Source organism: Nerophis lumbriciformis, linkage group LG33, assembly GCF_033978685.3.
Source record: "Nerophis lumbriciformis linkage group LG33, RoL_Nlum_v2.1, whole genome shotgun sequence".
Lineage (NCBI taxonomy): Eukaryota > Metazoa > Chordata > Actinopteri > Syngnathiformes > Syngnathidae > Nerophis > Nerophis lumbriciformis.
Window position 1 is genome coordinate 22,235,751 of NC_084580.2, and position 18,680 is coordinate 22,254,430.

The following is an 18,680-nucleotide window of genomic DNA, read 5'->3' on the forward strand; positions in this document are numbered from 1 at the left end:
GTACACACAAACACACACACACACACACATTTATACATATATAAAGGGACAAGCGGTAGAAAATGGATGTATTTATATTAGTGTTGTCCCGATACCAATACTTCGGTATCGGTACCAAATTTATTGATACTTTTCGGTACTCTTCTAAAAAAAAAAGGGGGACCACAAAAAAATGGCATTATTGGCTTCATTTTAACAAAATGATCCTAGGGTACATTAAACATATGTTCATTATTGCAATTAAGTCCTTAAATAAAATACTGAACATTCTACACAACTTGTCTTTTAGTAGTAAGTAAATAAATAAAGGCTTCTAATTAGTCTGCTGACATATGCAGTAGCATATTGTGTCATTTATATTCTATTATTTTGTCAAAATTATTAAGGACAAGTGGTAGAAAATTAATTATTAATCTACTAGTTTATTTACTGTTAATATCGGCTTACTTCCTGTTTTAACGTGTTCTATCTACACTTCTGTTAAAATGTAATAATCACTTATTCTTCTGTTATTTCATACTTTACATTAGTTTTGGATGATACCACATATTTAGGTATCAATTCGATACCAAGTAGTTACAGGATCATACATTGCTCAAATTCAAAGACCTCATGTGTCCAGGGACGTATTTCCTGAATTTAAAAAAAAGGAAAGAAGATGTTGTGATGCCAAAAAAAAATCTCAACATAATCATAGTAGTATCGACTAGCTACGTGCCTGTACTTGATATCACTACAGTGGATGTCAGGTGCAGATCCACCCATGGCGTTTGTTTACATTTTGATGTCGGTGAGCTACGGTGTGTAGTGAAGCATGTTTAGCTATTCCTCGTCCTGCTGGGATGATACTTGTAAGAAACATACTTTATTTGTCGCCATGGAGACGAGGATTAGTGATTTAGAAGTAGCTAAAACACTGCCAACGGCGGATATACGTTAGCTCGCTAGCAATGTCTTAAAGCAACTCTTCCTGAGGGTGTTTCAGTGTTATAACTTCCCCTTTATCGTTAGTTTTTAAGCCAAAATGGTCCGTTCTCCCTTTTCTGTCTACACACTGTGTCTGCTTGTAAGTACTCCGTGATCGTGCGCTGCCGAACATGCTCCTCTGCTCGTAAACCAGCAATGACGCGGGGGAATACTTGCCAACTCTCCCGGATATTCCGGGAGACTCCCGAAATTCAGCGCTTCTCCCGAAAACCTCCCGGGACAAATTTTCTCTCGAAAATCTCCTGAAATTCAGGCATACCTGAGTGACGTGTCGACAGCCTGTTTTCACGTCCGCTTTCCCACAACATAAACAGCGCGCCTGCCCAATGACGTTATAACTGTAGAATGATTGAGGGCGAGTTCTTAGTTTCTTATGTGGGTTTATTGTTAGGCAGTTTCATTAACGTCCTCCCAGCACGGCAACAACACACAACAACAGCAGTCACGTTTCCGTCTGCCGTAAAGCAGTTCGTCTGCCGTAAACAGCAATGTTGTGACACTCTTAAGCAGGGCAATACTGCCATCTACTGTACGTGCATATGTGACATTAACTTCTAGGGCTTTTAGAGAGTGCAGTGCACAACTGCGCACACAACAAGGAGACAAAGCAGAATGCATCATCAGAGAGGGTGTTCAGCATGGTTAGAAAAATAGTGACAGAGAATAGAACAAGGATGGACAATTCAACTCTTAACTCAACAATGAGTAGATGAGCGTTATGTGTGTGTATATGTGTAAATAAATGAACACTGAAATTCAAGTATTTCTCTTTTTTATATACATATATATATATATATATATATATATATATATATATATATATATATATATATATATATATATATATTGCTAGAATTCACTGAAAGTCAAGTATTTCTTATATATATATATATATATATATATATATATATATATATATATATATATATATATATATACATATATGAAATACTTGACTTGGTGAATTCTAGATGTAAATATACTCCTCCTCTCTTAACCACGCCCCCCCGACCACGCCCCCCCCCCCCCCCCACCTCCCGAAATCGGAGGTCTCAAGGTTGGCAAGTATGCGCGGGGGAGTGTGGGACCGGTACATTTCAGAGGCGGTATAGTACTGAAAATGATTCATTAGTATTGCGGTACTATACTTATACCAGTATACAATACAACCCTCATTTATGTGTACATATATATATATATATATATATATATATATATATATATTAGGGCTGGGCAACTTTTAAACATTTTAATCAGAATTAATCGCACTATTTCACTATATCACGATTAACTGGATTGTATACGCAAAACTCAATAATTAATTCAAAAGTAGTGTGTAGTGCACCTTTATTGGAATATTCGCGCGGCGCAGGCAAGCTCGCTATTTAGCAGCGGCTGCCATCTCAGACGGCGGTCTAAAAAATACTTGACTTGGTGAATTCTAGCTGTAAATATACTCCTCCCCTCTTAACCACGCCCCCAACCACAGCCCCCGACCACGCCCCCCACCCCACACCTCCCGAAATCGGAGTTCGGCAAGTATGGGTGCAGGACAATGTCTCATGTGACTGAGCAAAACTGGACTTTTCTAAAGAATGTTTGTTTTCTCCTGTCCCGCTAGACGTCGATGAAGAACATCTTCCTCATGAGCAGGAGGAGGAACCACAGTCCCCCCACATACATGAGGAAGAAGAGGTACCACATTCCCAACAAATTAAAGAGGGAGACGAGACGCCACAGACCCGTAGTGTTAAACTGACCCTTCACAATAAAGGGCAAGCGGAGGACCCACTCATCTTACACATCAAAAATGAAGAGGAGGACCCACTGACCCCTCACTTTAAAGAGCCAGAAAACCCGCTGACCCCTCACATTAAAGAGGAAGAGGAGGACCAAGAGCCACCGCACATTAAAGAGGAAGAGGAGGAACACCGCATCAGTCGGTCTAAATGGTTGGAGGAGTTCCCAGTGATTAGAGTTATTGTGAAGGGTGAAGATGATGAGGTCAAAGGTGAAAGTGAGGAGAAGAGCAGCAGCTCAACACAACACATGACAACAGAAGCTGATGGAGACCACTGTGGAGGATCACAAGCAGACAAGCTCTTAGCTCCACTATCAGATAGTGAGGACACAACGTCACACTCTCCTGACACTGATGATGAAGACTCTAAAGATGATAAGACATGTCACACTCGCTTGAAATGTTCTCACTGTGACAAAACCTTTAAATATAATTATCTCCTGAAAACACACACGAGAAGACACACCGGAGAAAAACCTTTTACCTGCTCAGTGTGTGGTAAAGGTTTTACAAAAAGTCACAACTTGAAAGTGCACATGAGAACGCACACTGGTGAAAAACCTTTTTCCTGTTCAATCTGCGGTAAAGGTTTTACACAAAGTCAGAGTTTGAAAGAACACGTGACAATACACAGTGGAGAAAAAACTTTTTCCTGTTCAATTTGTGGTAAAGATTTTGTACATCGACAGTCTGTGAAAGTGCACATGAGAACGCACACTGGTGTAAAACCTTTTTCCTGTTCAACCTGTGGTAAAGGTTTTACACAAAGTCAATATTTGAAAACACACATGAGAACACACACTGGCGAAAAACCTTTTTCCTGTTCAATCTGTGGTAAAGGTTTTACAGAAAGTCAACATTTGAAAAGACACACGAGAACACACACTGGTGAAAAATCACATTCCTGTTCAATCTGCAACAGAAGCTTTTGTGAACGACCAAACCTTGTAAGACACATGAGAACACACAAGGGAGAGCAAGTGTTGAGTTGCAGTGTGTGTGGTGAAAGATTCTCTTCTAAGTACCAGTGTAAGAAACACAAGTGTGCTGGTGAGAACAGCAGCAGCAAATGACGAGTAGCGTGACGTCACAGGTTGTGGAGCTCCTCACATCTGCACATTGTTTACAATCATGGCCACCAGCAGCGAGAGCGATTCGGACCGAGAAAGCGACAATTTCCCCATTAATTTGAGCGAGGATGAAAGATTTGTGGATGAGGAAAGTGAGAGTGAAGGACTAGAGGGCAGTGGGAGCGATTCAGATAGGGAAGATGCTGTGAGAGGCGGGTGGGACCTGATATTCAGCTGGGAATGACTAAAACAGTAAATAAACACAAGACATGTATATACTCTATTAGCCACAACACAACCAGGCTTATATTTAATATGCCACAAATTAATCCCGCATAACAAACACCTCCCCCCTGCCGTCCATATAACCCGCCAATACAACTCAAACACCTGCACAACACACTCAATCCCACAGCCCAAAGTACCGTTCACCTCCCCAAAGTTCATACAGCACATATATTTCCCCAAAGTTACGTACGTGACATGCACATAGCGGCACGCACGTACGGGCAAGCGATCAAATGTTTGGAAGCCTACTCACGGTACCGCGTCTGCGCATCCAACTCAAAGTCCTCCTGGTAAGAGTCTCTGTTGTCCCAGTTCTCCACAGGCCAATGGTAAAGCTTGACTGTCATCTTCCGGGAATGTAAACAATGAAACACCGGCTGTGTTTGTGTTGCTGCAGTCGGCCGTAATACACCGCTTCCCACCTACAGCTTTCTTCTTTGCTGTCTCCATTGTTCATTGAACAAATTGCAAAAGATTCACCAACACAGATGTCCAGAATACTGTGGAATTTTGCGATGAAAACAGACGACTTAATAGCTGGCCACCATGCTGTCCCAAAATGTCCTCTACAATCCGTGACGTCACGCGGTGACGTCATCATACCGAGACGTTTTCAGCAGGATATTTCGCGCGAAATTTAAAATCGCACTTTAGTAAGCTAACCCGGCCGTATTGGCATGTGTTGCAATGTTAAGATTTCATCATTGATATATAAACTATCAGACTGCGTGGTCGGTAGTAGTGGCTTTCAGTAGGCCTTTAAATACGCTTCTACATTTATAGATTAGATAGTTTGAAATATGGAAGTATTGCATATTTGTTTTTCTAATTGTTAATGATCCCATAGATTATCACCTTTATATGATATACATATGTACTGGTTCACATCTGAAACATCTTCTGGACCACTTCAGGAAGCATATTATTATTTACTTTATACATCATTTGAACAGTTGTCTTTTATACAACTTTAAAATGTGTGAATTTATAAGTCATTTGTTGGGTCTCTATAATCAATGTTATTAATTATATCTGTATTACTCTCTTTTGTAATATGATGATTGTGTTGTGATTGTTTTATATGTATGTCCCCAGACCTTTTATGCAATAATAAAAAAAGTGAGGGAAAATGGCTGAATTGTTTGTGGAAGGATGTTTTTTTTTTTTTAATCTGTGGATAAAACAAAAATTCCCATTATTGGGTTTTAAACATTTTTAATGTATCTTTTCTTTTTAAACATCCCAAAACAATATCAATATCAAAGTTCGGAGTGTCAGGCAAAAGCCAATATTGTACATCATCCCACACAGATTTACTTTGCATACATTCATAAAATAAACCGTTTATTTTGTTTTCCTATCACAGAACGAACGAAATAAACGAAATAAAACAGTTTATAAATTAATAATAATTTATAATTATATTTATATAATTATATAATAATAATAATAATATAATAATAATAATATATATAATTGTATTTAATAATAAATAAATAATAAATTAATAATAATTTATAATTATATTTATATAATTATATAATAATAATATAATAATAATAGTATACATAATTATATTTAATAATAAATAAATATTAATAAATTAATTAATAAATAAATTATTAATAAACGAAATAAACAGTTTATTTTGTTTTTCTATCACAGAACGAACAAGTGTTGTCTTCAATTGCAAAACAACATCCTAAAAAATAGTTTAAGTGGTCAATTTGTTTTTGTTTTCTTAAATGAACTACTTTGCCTTTGAAAGGATGGAAACTTACAAGTTATGAGTATTTGTTTTTGTTCCAGAGAAAATACAGTAAAGAAGAAATGGTAAAGAATTAAAAAAGATGGGATGCTGTAATAAAAATATTTTGAATGAAAGTATTTTTTGTTTTTGTACTTATTTTTATTTGCAGGTTATACTTAATGAAATTTCAAATAATAAAAAAAACATTTTATCACTCAATATCACATCAGCGACCAAATGCTTTTTTCAAACCATTGCTGTTCAAAGATGGATTTGTTTCTCATTTTAATATAAGAACAATTCCATAGTGGAGTATTGTGTGTGATGAAGTTGTGTTTGTAAATGAGTTTCCAGTACAACAACACTTGCTGGTAGGGATGGGTACTGTTCACTTTTCAACCGATGCGGCACTAATTCCAGTACCTCAAAATCGAACTAACCACTTTTTGGTACTTTTGTGTGTGTTAATACAAACCCCGTTTCCATATGAGTTGGGAAATTGTGTTAGATGTAAATATAAACGGAATACAATGATTTGCAAATCTTTTCAACCCATATTCAGTTGAATGCACTACAAAGACAACATATTTGATGTTCAAACTCATAAACTTTATTTTTTTTTTGCAAATAATAATTAACTTAAAATTTCATGGCTGCAACTTGTGCCAAAGTAGTTGGGAAAAGGCATGTTCACCACTGCGTTACATGGCCTTTCCTTTTAACAACACTCAGTAAACGTTTGGGAACTGAGGAGACACATTTTTGAAGCTTCTCAGGTGGAATTCTTTCCCATTCTTGCTTGATGTACAGCTTAAGTTGTTCAACAGTCCGGGGGTCTCCGTTGTGCTATTTTAGGCTTCATAATGCGCCACACATTTTCAATGGGAGACAGGTCTGGACTACAGGCAGGCCAGTCTGGTACCCGCACTCTTTTACTATGAAGCCACGTTGATGTAACACGTGGCATTGGCATTGTCTTGCTGAAATAAGCAGGGGCGTCCATGGTACCGTTGCTTGGATGGCAACATATGTTGCTCCAAAACCTGTATGTACCTTTCAGCATTAATGGCGCCTTCACAGATGTGTAAGTTACCCATGTCTTGGGCACTAATACACCCCCATACCATCACACATGCTGGCTTTTCAACTTTGCGCCTAGAACAATCCGGATGGTTCTTTTCCTCTTTGGTCCGGAGGACACGACGTCCACAGTTTCCAAAAACAATTTGAAATGTAGACTCGTCAGACCACAGAACACTTTTCCACTTTGTATCAGTCCATCTTAGATGAGTTCAGGCCCAGCGAAGCCGACGGCGTTTCTGGGTATGGTGGTAAACGGTTTTCGCCTTGCATAGGAGAGTTTTAACTTGCACTTACAGATGTAGCGACCAACTGTAGTTACTGATAGTGGGTTTCTGAAGTGTTCCTGAGCCCATGTGGTGATATCCTTTACACACTGTACTGCTTGTTGATGCAGTACAGCCTGAGGGATCGAAAGTCACGGGCTTAGCTGCTTACGTGCAGTGATTTCTCCAGATTCTCTGAACCCTTTGATGATATTACGGACCATAGATGGTGAAATCCCTAAATTCCTTGCAATAGCTGGCCGAGAAAGGTTTTTCTTAAACTGTTCAACAATTTGCTCACGCATTTGTTGACAAAGTGGTGACCCTCGCCTCATCCTTGTTTGTGAATGACTGAGCATTTCATGGAATCTACTTTTATACCCAATCATGGCACCCACCTGTTCCCAATTAGCCTGCACACCTGTGGGATGTTCCAAATAAGTGTTTGATGAGCATTCCTCAACTTTATCAGTATTTATTGCCACCTTTCCCAACTTCTTTGTCACGTGTTGCTGGCATCAAATTCTAAAGTTAATGATTATTTGCAAAAAAAAATAAAAATGTTTATCAGTTTGAACATCAAATATGTTGTCTTTGTAGCATATTCAACTGAATATGGGTTGAAAATGATTTGCAAATCATTGTATTCCGTTTATATTTACATCTAACACAATTTCCCAACTCATATGGAAACGGGGTTTGTACAAAGTCCAGAGGAGGAATAGAAATAGGAAGGAAAAAGACATTATTACTAGAATGAGATTAGGACATACATATCTAAATAGTTGATAGGAAACATAATACAGGACTATGTGACTGTTGTCATCACATAGAAAGTGTAGGACATATTTTAATACATTGTAGCAAATACAATAGAGAAAGGCAAATACTGGGAAATAAGTTAGTGAAAGAGAATGTTAGGTTAGTAGTGGAAGATATTTTAGGATTGCACTGAGAACACATAGGTTATAAAGCATTTTATACATATTTTAAAAAGGTTCAATAAAAGAGTATAGAGTTCCATTTCCGTCCACTATTCATTTCAGTAGGTAGCGGTAATGCACACCAGAAGGTTGCTTGTCAACCGCCGTTAAACAAAAGAAGGAGAAGAAGTAGACTTTGCGCATGCGTGAACTGATCGGTTGGCGATGACGTTTGACGGAGAAGGCCTAAATGTAAGCATTATCCTTCTGTATCTGTTTGTATCATTGCGTTCATATACACATATATATCGTTTAATAGATTAAACATTGTTATTAATTATTATCTGGATAGTCTGAGTGAGCTTTGACTCTTCTTGTGCTAGCTTAGCCTGCTAGTTAGCTTAGCTTATTAGCTGCTAACAAAGAGACGCGGACGTTATCAACACATCGCTAAGTAGAGATCAAATGTGAGTGTAAAGTGTTGTGATTGTGGGAAAATGTGCGAAAGAACGATAGCAAAGTATGAGGAGGAACTTTGTCCAACAAAAGAGGAGAAGGAGCGACAACATCAACTACTGGACGCTGTTTTCAAGAAACATCAAGTTGTGTTACACAGAACAGGTTTGTTGACTTCTTACTCTCACATCTTTACTAACTTTATATTTCATTAGTAACACTTTTCTTCAATAGGAAGATGCTTTGTCTTGTGGGGATGATGCAATGCTTTTGATTTAGATTCTTCATGAAAACGAGACAGTTTGAGGTTGATGTTCCTCTCAGTTTGTAACAATGTGTGATTGATTGATTGAAGGACTTATGAGAAGTTTGCATAGGAAAGGGTACACTTTCATCACGGTACACATTCACTGCTACAAGAAAGCCTGACATGGTTTCACTTGAATTATTGTTTTAACTCACACAGATAGAACACAAAGTATGCAGAAAGTAGCATTTAAACTACAAATATACTGCAAGAAAATAATTTAAAAAAAGCAAAAGGTTTCGTTTATTCCCAGTTACGAGTAGCCGCAAACTGTAATGTCTTTTCAAAGCGACTTTGAAGGAAGTAAGGGATTTACACTCCTTTATGGCTATTGATAGGGAGTTCCACATGTTGGTGGTATAGCAGGCATACAAATTAGAACCTTTTTTTGGCGTGTAATCTGGGTTGAATGTGATTTGTACAACTACCTCTGGTGTTATAATGGTGAATATATTTTGAAGTATCTAGACAGGCACACGGGTATTTTAGTGGAATGGTGTATCTTCTACACCAGACCAACTGCAAGAAGATGTACCGTATTTTTCGGAGTATAAGTCGCACCGGAGTATAAGTCGCACCTGCCGAAAATGCATAATAAAGAAGGAAAAAAACATATATAAATCGCACTGGAGCCCGGCCAAACTATGAAAAAAACTGCGACTTATAGTCCGAAAAATACGGTACTCTGTCGGCTACCAAGAGCCTCCCCACGTTAAGGAAATGGTTGGCGGAAAGGTGAGCCCGAGATGGACGGTTGAGTAGAAGCCCAATCATTTTGTTTTGGCTGTCTGGAGTTTGTTTTTCAGGGCTTTTAAGGCGTCACGGTACCAAACATGAACTCCGTAGTCAAAGTGGGGTTAAATGAGAGCTCGTGTTAGAGTCTTAAGTGTGTTTCTACCCACCAGCGGCTTGATCCTACTATGTAAGAACATAATTCGTTGATTGATTCTTTGACTACCTTGGTAGTCATTTTTTCACTGTAGAGATTAGTCTGTACGATGCAGCCAAGATAGGAAATCTCATTTTTGTTTGTTATAGTATTGTCACCCACTTTCACTGTGAAGTTGGATGGCGTGGCGCAGTGGTAGAGTGGCCGTGCGCAACCCGAGGGTCCCTGGTTCAATCCCCACCTAGTACCAACCTCGTCATGTCCGTTGTGTCCTGAGCAAGACACTTCACCCTTGCTCCTGATGGCTACTGGTTAGCGCCTTGCATGGCAGCTCCCGCCATCAGTGTGTGAATGTGTGTGTGAATGGGTAAATGTGGAAGTAGTGTCAAAGCGCTTTGAGTACCTTGAAGGTAGAAAAGCGCTATACAAGTACAACCCATTTATCATTTACTTTTCTGAGGTTAGGAATTGACCCAAAAACCTGTGTACTTGCAAATAACTTAATTTGGCAGTTTTTCATTGAAAGCCTCGCTAGTGTAGGTCTTGAGGATTCTACCTTCGTTTGTTTTGTAGCCATCAGCCTCGGTTCTATGTTCTTTACGGGTACAGAAAATCATGGAATGATCACTTAAGTAGTTCTGTCACAATCCGGGGGTCGCAGCTCGCTGCGCGGGTGTTCTTCCAATGCAAAGACGGCTCCGGACGACAGCGTGAAGGTAGGCTTGGATTTATTAGACATAAATAATCCAAACTACCACAAACGCAAACAATACAACAAAAAAGGCAAGCGTGCCTAAAACATAAGTGAAGCTACTACTGAGCAGAAGCTATGGCATGGACAAGGAAACAACTTACTTGGCATGAACGAGACGTAACCAGTATGACATAAGCACAATGCAGGCAGAACGAGTGAGGAACAAAGGTCGGCTTAAATAACAGTGGCATGATTGGTGACAGGTGTGTGTGAGTCCAAACGTGGAACAGGTGAAACTAATTGGTAACCATGGAAACAAAACAAACTCAAACAAGGAAGTGAAACCAGGAACTAAGGAAGTCCAAAACTAACAGCATAACTAAACAAAACATGATCCGGACCACGGATCATGACAAGGTCCACTTGTGGTGATCTTAAATTGGTCAGGAGTAACAACGAGGTCTATGATGGTTTAAAAGGACTCACTCACCCTGGTAGTTTGCTTAATGAGCTAAGTGAGGCAATGTTGGTGGCACAGCTTAGTGAAGGTTTTAAAAATGGGTACATCTGTGTTCCAGTCCCCAAGAAGATGTAAACCTGTATCATGTTTACACAAAACTCACACAGTCACTAAATACATTTTATACTGTAACCAAATCTAATTTAAGTTGTTATTTTCCTTCCTGATTCTGACCTACATGCATCAATAAGTGAAAGTAAATATTTATTTTCAATAACCAAAGTAGTCAACACTTGATTTATTCAAAGAACATAAAGGTGACTGACTTTCCTTCAGCGTGTCGTAGATGGTCTCCAGTTCCTAAAAAGGAATTGTTGATGGAGATACTCCATAAAACACCACATAGTAAAACATGTTTTGGTAAAAGTTCCTTTTGGCCCAGCCAACAAAATGACCACAACAAAGTATTTTGCATGATGACAAAAACATACTATTTAAGTGATTTTGGAATTTTAGATTTTTTTTATTTCCATGATATTGAAGTTATGGTAATGACTATGTCATTACAAGATCATGGTTAAGTTTAGAGATAAAGTTTAGGTGTCATAGACCGTATACAGAATAAAATATTTACACACTTTACATCAGTGAGTGTAAAGTTAAGAATGCCTCAATCAATGCTGCCTCGTACTTATAAAAAACTTTTCAAATTGCCCCCCATCAAATTTCCAAGTCGGTTTTTGTACTCACTGTACCACTTTTGAATTCATTTTCGGAAAAGAGGAGGTATTTCCCGTGTTTTTATTGGTTGTTTTTTTATACACGCTTTTAACACAACACACAAAACAACACATAAAATATCATTGTGTTAACAGTGTCAGTTCAAAACTATTTCTATTCTCTCTTTATCTTATTTACTTATTTACCCAACAGACATCCAGCAGCCCCCTCACATTAAAGAGGAAGATGACGATCCACAGCCCCCCCACATTAAAGAGGAAAAGGAGGAAGTGTGGATCACTCAGGAGGAAGAGTGTCTTCTAGGGCAGGAGGAGGCTGATCTCAGCAAGTTTCCACTGACCGTTGTCTCTGTGAAGACTGAAGAGCATGAAGACAAACCACCTGAGTCCTCACAGCTTCATCACAGTCCAAGTAAGCACATATCATTTTATTCTCAGGGCATTCAATCCATCACAACTGGACTGTTCACTTTGTCTTAGAAGACGTTTGTCCTCTCATCCAAGTAGGCTTCATCACTTCATGCTCATAGACTTAAAGTCTTAAATCTAATCATTTGAATTTAGAGGGGAACTGCACTTTTTGGGGATTTTTTTCTATCGTTCCCAATCATTATAAAAGACATGAAGATGGATATATATTTTTTTAAATCACATTCTAACTCATAAATGTAAATAAAAGTCCACTTGCAATTAAGCCAATGGGAGGTCCTCTACAACCATCCAAAACCCGCCAACAATACTCCATTTTGTGGCTTGAATAGCAAGCAAGTATTAGTGATATTGTTATTATAAGTGCTAACGCAGACAAACTATTTATAGCTTGTGTGCCTATGTTGACATCACCGGCTGGTGAGCTCCTTCCTCGCCTCGGTGCTGGTGAAAGATTATTCTCGATCATGAATCGTGCCTCTCACCTGGATAGTAGAAGGATGAGGACGTACTCTGACAAGTTGGTACCGTTTGACAGCTAATTTAGACCCGGCAATGGCGAACGACACGAAAATACGCTTGACTTTACCCCCCTCTTCCGTGCGACTATTATGAATCATTCTTTATCTAAACGGGAATATAACAAGATTCTATCAGTCTGCGTCATAGTGACAGCAGACCTTGTACAGTAAGTGATGTTTTATTATGTTTGTAGGCTCTCAGGAAGTCTGCAGTGTGTAATATTCAGTGATGTTAAAAAAAACTACGTTGTGATGCATTTTTTAAATTAATGCGCTAATGAACAAAAATATGTAAATATTACATATTTTTAAAAATATACCTGTTACTAAATGACATATATACCTACTGCATGTACATAAAACCTTAATTTTGGTGTTTGGATGCTTTTTAAGTTCTTTGTAGGCAGAATAGTGCGACTCTAATAGCCTCTATTGTAAGCAGACTTTTGATCGCATTTATTTATTATTTAGAATGCATAAAAAAGAAAAATGTGTTCTTGATAGGCAAAATAAATTTAAAAAGTGCGGTTTCCTTTTAAGTGAAGTGAAGTATATTTATTTAGCGCTTTTTTCTAGTGACTCAGAGCGCTTTACATAGTGAAACCCATTATCTAAGTTACATTTAAACCAGTGTGGGTGGCACTGGGAGCAGGTGGGTAAAGTACCTTGCCTAAGGACACAACAGCAGTGACTAGGATCGAACCTGGAATTGTCGAGTTGCTGGCACGGCCGCTCTAGCAACCGAGCCACGCCGGCCTTAGAATGTATTAAATTCTATCAAAATATCGTAAAAGTTGTAAATACATCCTAGAAATGTCTCAATAATTCCATGAACAATATTTTTTATTTAGGAACTTTCTAATGTAACGTGTTTCTATCTACACTTCTGTTAAAATGTAATAATCACTTATTCTTCTCTTTTGTTAAAATGTAATAAGCACTTGTTCTGTTGTTTGATACTTTAGTTTTGGCTGATACTACAAATGTAGGTATCAATCTAGTACCAAGTAATTACAGGGGCAGTATCGGTCATACCAATGTTGGTACAGATATTTAAAATGTTCATTATAATTGAATGATTCAATTTTTGTTGGCAATCATAATCAGACAAAAACACAGGATGGTGGTGTTAGAATATTAATTGAATGTTTAAATATGGCTCTGAATTAAATCATTTGGTTTATGCCCTTAAAGTTTTCCTTTTTTACTGAGTTTGCAAACAATAACAAAATCAACAAAATATATATAATACAAAATATCGATCAAACCACTGTATCGACCTTATAGGTTAAAGTTAAAGTACCAATGATTGTCACACACACACTAGGTGTGGCGAATTATTCTCTGCATTTGACCCATCACCCTTGATCACCCCCTGGGAGGTGAAGGGAGCAATGAGCAGCGGCGGTGGCCGCCCCCGGGAATCAATATAATGATATTATACTTGGTGTTGTTACTGTCGATTTTTTTTATCATCGGTCCACATTTGTTTAAATTCAAGAGCTTTAGCAGGGTTTCTGTGGATCATTAAAAAGCATTAAAAGTCATTAAATGGACTTTGCCTAAATGAAGGCTTTAAATGGTATTAAAAAGCATTAAATACGATATCCAGAGGCATTCAAATATTAATTAATATTAATTAAATAATTATTGCCGTCATCAATAAATTGCTGTGTCCGTGTGTTTCCTACATGGTCTGTGGATTTTAAACTGGACTAAGAGGTCTCACTCTGTGCATCGCTCTCAGCACATGAGCGTGTTTATTTGACAGTACACTTACATGAACAAAGTGAGCCTCTTGTCAGTCATTCACAATCTTTGTTGCGGCTACTTGCAGTTCTCCTCCTCACATTTTCCTGTGTGCCATAGTGCTAGCGACACTCGCTTCCTTGTTGTAGATGGAACTAGTCATTTTAATACAAAGCTGAAGTACAGGCCCCCGTATAGCTGCCCAGGATATGCCTGTTATATGATTCTTTAATTTTGGGCCTTTTAGAATCAGCATGTCTTCGTCCATTTGTGTCAAGGAGGTGAAATTAGGTCTGAAAACCTTTGACAAGTTGACTTCATGTCCATTAGGACTTTTCAAAATGTAGAATACCATCCGCCTTAAACACAATATTCTACTTTGAAAGTAAACTGAATCATTTATTTTGTGCTTTCGCATGACTTCCTGTCCCACACCAGCAGATTTTAGCTCAATTGAACCGCCTTGTTGTGTCGACCACTAAATATAGAAGGCAAGCGGTGGAACATTGACTTGAAAACAAAAAACGGAACGAGTCTGTCGCCGTGGCGCCGCTGTTCCACATCCAGTGGAAATCCCCGGTTACACTTACAAACATTGCTTGGCGAGATAAATGAAGAAACCATACTTGGGGTTCAAGGCACTGAGCCAGTGGTTCTTAACCTGGGTTCGATCGAACCCTAGGGATTCGGTGAGTCAGCCTCAGGGGTTCGGCGGAGCCTCTGCCGCGGAGGTTAAGACACTCCCAACTCATCGTGAAAATAAAAACTTCTCCCTATCGGCATATTATGGGTACCCCCAAACAATGTTCCCTCTAATTTCCATCTGATTTTCAGGTGTCTTAATTTGTTGTGAGTTCATGCAGTGTGTTGGTTTTGTTCTTTGAACAAGGTGATGCTCATGCACGGTATATTTTGTGCACCAGTAAAAAAAACATATAACTTTGTCTTGAGTTTGGAAATTTTTTTTTTAAATTTTTCACTAAAGAAGGGTTCGGTGAATGTGCATATGAAACTGGTGGGGTCCGGTACCTCCAACAATTTAAGAACCACTGCACTAATCAAAAGGAAATACACTTTCTACCCACAGCACTCGCAGTGACCGAACTCGACCACAAGATGGTGCCATAGCAGAGACAACAATACAGAATACATATTTACACTGTAAACAACCTAACCTTTTCTCCAAGTTTATACATCAGTAATTGACATTAAAATCACAGGGGGCGCTGGAGCCTATCCCAGCTGCACTGAGGCAGAAGGGAATTTATCGCAATATGGATTTTAGGCCATATAGCCCATCCCTTGTAAAAAATAGTCTTCTTTTCCTGTGAATAATGTTGTAAAGAGCAGTGTGTTTGTTTTCAAGCCAATTCATATAATAACTTGTTATTTTAAGTACATGTAAACTCATGTGACTGATCAAATCTGGACATTTCTCAAGAATGTTTGTCATTTTGTGTCCTACAGACGTCTGTGAAGAACAACTTCTGCCTGAAAAACAGGAGTGTAGCTTCAGGATGGTGAAGGAGGATCCATCAAAGAGGAAGACCAGGCGCCACAGACCCTCTGGTGTCTCTTTTTCCTCTTTGACACAGACCCTTCCCTGTAAAAAGGAAGAGGAAGACTCACTGACCCCCCACTTTAAAGAGGAAGAGGAGGAACACAGCATCAGTCAGGAGGGAGATCATCTTGAAGGACTGGTGGAGTTCCCAGTGATTAGTGTCATTGTGAAGGGTGAAGATGATGAGGTCAAAGGTGAAAGTGAGGAGAAAAGCAGCAGCTCAACACAACACATGACAACAGAAGCTGATGGAGACCACTGTGGAGGATCACAAGCAGACAAGCTCTTAGCTCCACTATCAGATAGTGAGGACACAACGTCACACTCTCCTGACACTGATGATGAAGACTCTAAAGATGATAAGACATGTCACACTGACAACACTCACTTCAAATGTTCTCACTGTGACAAAACCTTCAAATACCATTGTTATCTGAAAACACACATAAGAAGACACACCGGAGAAAAACCTTTTACCTGCTCAGTGTGTGGTAAAGGTTTTGTACTTAGTCATAATTTGAAATTACATATGAGAATACACACAGGAGAAAAACCTTGTATCTGTTCAATCTGTGGTAAAGGCTTTGTACTTAATCAAAATTTGAAATTACATATGAGAATACACACCGGAGAAAAAACTTTTATCTGTTCAATATGTGGTAAAGGTTTTACACAAAGTCAGAGTTTGAAAAAACACATGATATTACACACTGGAGAAAAATCTTTTATGTGTTTGATCTGTGGTAAAGGTTTTGTAGAAAGTCGCAATTTGAAAGTACACATGAGAACGCACACTGGTGAAAAACCTTTTATCTGTTCAATCTGTGGTAAAGGTTTTACAAAAAGTCAGAATTTGAAAAGACACACAAGAACACACACTGGTGAAAAATCACATTCCTGTTCAATCTGCAACAGAAGCTTTTGTGACCGACCAAACCTTGTAAGACACATGAAAAGACACACAGGAGAGAAAGTGTTGAGTTGCAGTGTGTGTGGTGAAAGATTCTCTTACAAGTACCAGTGTAAGAAACACAAGTGTGCTGGTGAGAACAGCAGCAGCAAATGAAACTGCAGGACTGGAAATAAACTGTCAAGACTTTAATTTTGACTTTCTAGCAACATCAGCACATACAACATGTGTGACATTGTTGTTTGTGTCACAATCTTTTTAATATGTTTCTACATTTATAGATGAGATATTTTACATTGGTGCTTTTTTCAGTCAAGTACGGTACATGCATTAAAGGCCTACTGAAATGCGATTTTCTTATTTAAACGGGGATAGCAGGTCCATTCTATGTGTCATACTTGATCATTTCGCGATATTGCCATATTTTTGCTGAAAGGATTTAGTAGAGAACATCGACGATAAAGTTCACAACTTTTGGTCGCTGATAAAAAAGCCTTGCCTGTACCGGAAGTAGCAGACGATATGCGAGTGACATCACAGGTTGTGGAGCTCCTCACATCTGCACATTGTTTACAATCATGGCCACCAGCAGCGAGAGCCATTCGGATTGAAAAAGCGACGATTTCCCCATTAATTTGAGCGAGGATGAAAGATTTGTGGATGAGGAAAGTGAGAGTGAAGGACTAGAGGGCAGTGGGAGCGATTCAGATAGCGTCACGCACGTACGGGCAAGCGATCAAATGTTTGGAAGCCGCAGCTGCGTGTGTACTCACGGTACCGCGTCTGCGCATCCAACTCAAAGTCCTCCTGGTAAGATTCTCTGCTGTCCCAGTTCTCCACAGGCCCATGGAAAGGTTGACTGTCATCTTCTGGGAATGTAAACAATGAAACACCGGCTGTGTTATCCGGCACAACACCGGGTGGCGACATGCAACAACACTTTTCGGGGCTACCACGCATGCTCGTCACTCCTGTTGCATGCTGGGTAGTGTAGTTGTTAAATTCCTAGCTCATAACATCACATCTTTCCCCCTATAAAGAAATAATGTTAACTCTATAAAGTGTTTTTCTTTTTTTTAGCTTTAACTTTTAATTTTTTTAGCATTGTAACCACATTTGCAAACAACTTTTCTCTTCTTAGAATTTTCTTTCAATAAAGAAATGAAGTGCAAAAATGTCAAAGCATCATAACAAACAGTTATGTCAAACAGCAGCAGAAGTGCACTTTTTGGAGAGCTGTATTATTTTCAGTTTTGTGCCCAAGGGACTGATTTTATTTAACACTATATTATTATTTATACACCTATAGTGATCACAGAGACAGGTTGTTTTTGTGATACTGTATATATTTGTTTTTCTGAAAAATCCCACTTAATATACTTTGGGTAACAACAGTCAATATTTATTTCAATTTTTTTAATTTATTAGATTACATTTTTTTCCTACATAATAAAAATGAACTTTTGTTAAACCAAATATTGTTGTTTTTTTTCATATACAACAACCTATCTGGACTCTATAAGAGAATCGATAAGAAATCGGTTCGATAAGAGGATTCGATAATAGGCTCGAACTCGATCATTTCTTATCAAACATCATCCCTAATTATATCAAACTGATGTTTGATTTTGATTGGACGTGTCATTGTGAAAATGCCTAAACGAAAATGAAAAAAGTATGTTGGAGTTGGGGTGTCGGTGGAGGGAACAGTGATAAATTAATCTAAAATAATTGTTTTAAAAAAGGTTGGAAGATAAATATAAGAATAATATTCTTCCATCTGCTCCTTTCTGATCATG

General features: G+C 38.4%; 3 protein-coding genes across 4 annotated transcripts in view; all 3 read left to right on the top strand.

The window, feature by feature from the left end:
• LOC140676604 (uncharacterized) overlaps positions 1–18,680 on the top strand; it is a 59,320-nt gene that overhangs the window by 29,877 nt on the left and 10,763 nt on the right. The window lies entirely within an intron of this gene.
• On the top strand, positions 2,529–4,034 carry LOC140677482 (uncharacterized). Its single transcript, XM_072912120.1, has 2 exons — positions 2,529–2,532; positions 2,609–4,034. Exons 1-2 carry the CDS (start codon positions 2,529–2,531, stop codon positions 3,859–3,861), a joined length of 1,257 nt encoding a protein of 418 aa, XP_072768221.1. The 3' UTR covers positions 3,862–4,034.
• On the top strand, positions 8,383–17,273 carry LOC140677501 (uncharacterized). 2 transcript variants are annotated; one of them, XM_072912171.1, is made up of 3 exons: positions 8,383–8,786; positions 11,905–12,123; positions 15,878–17,273. In XM_072912171.1, exons 1-3 carry the CDS (start codon positions 8,663–8,665, stop codon positions 17,035–17,037), a joined length of 1,503 nt encoding a protein of 500 aa, XP_072768272.1. In that variant the 5' UTR covers positions 8,383–8,662; the 3' UTR covers positions 17,038–17,273. The 2 variants fall into 2 exon arrangements, with proteins under 2 accessions (XP_072768272.1, XP_072768273.1); XM_072912172.1 differs by lacking the exon at positions 11,905–12,123 and having other exon boundaries at positions 15,878–17,269.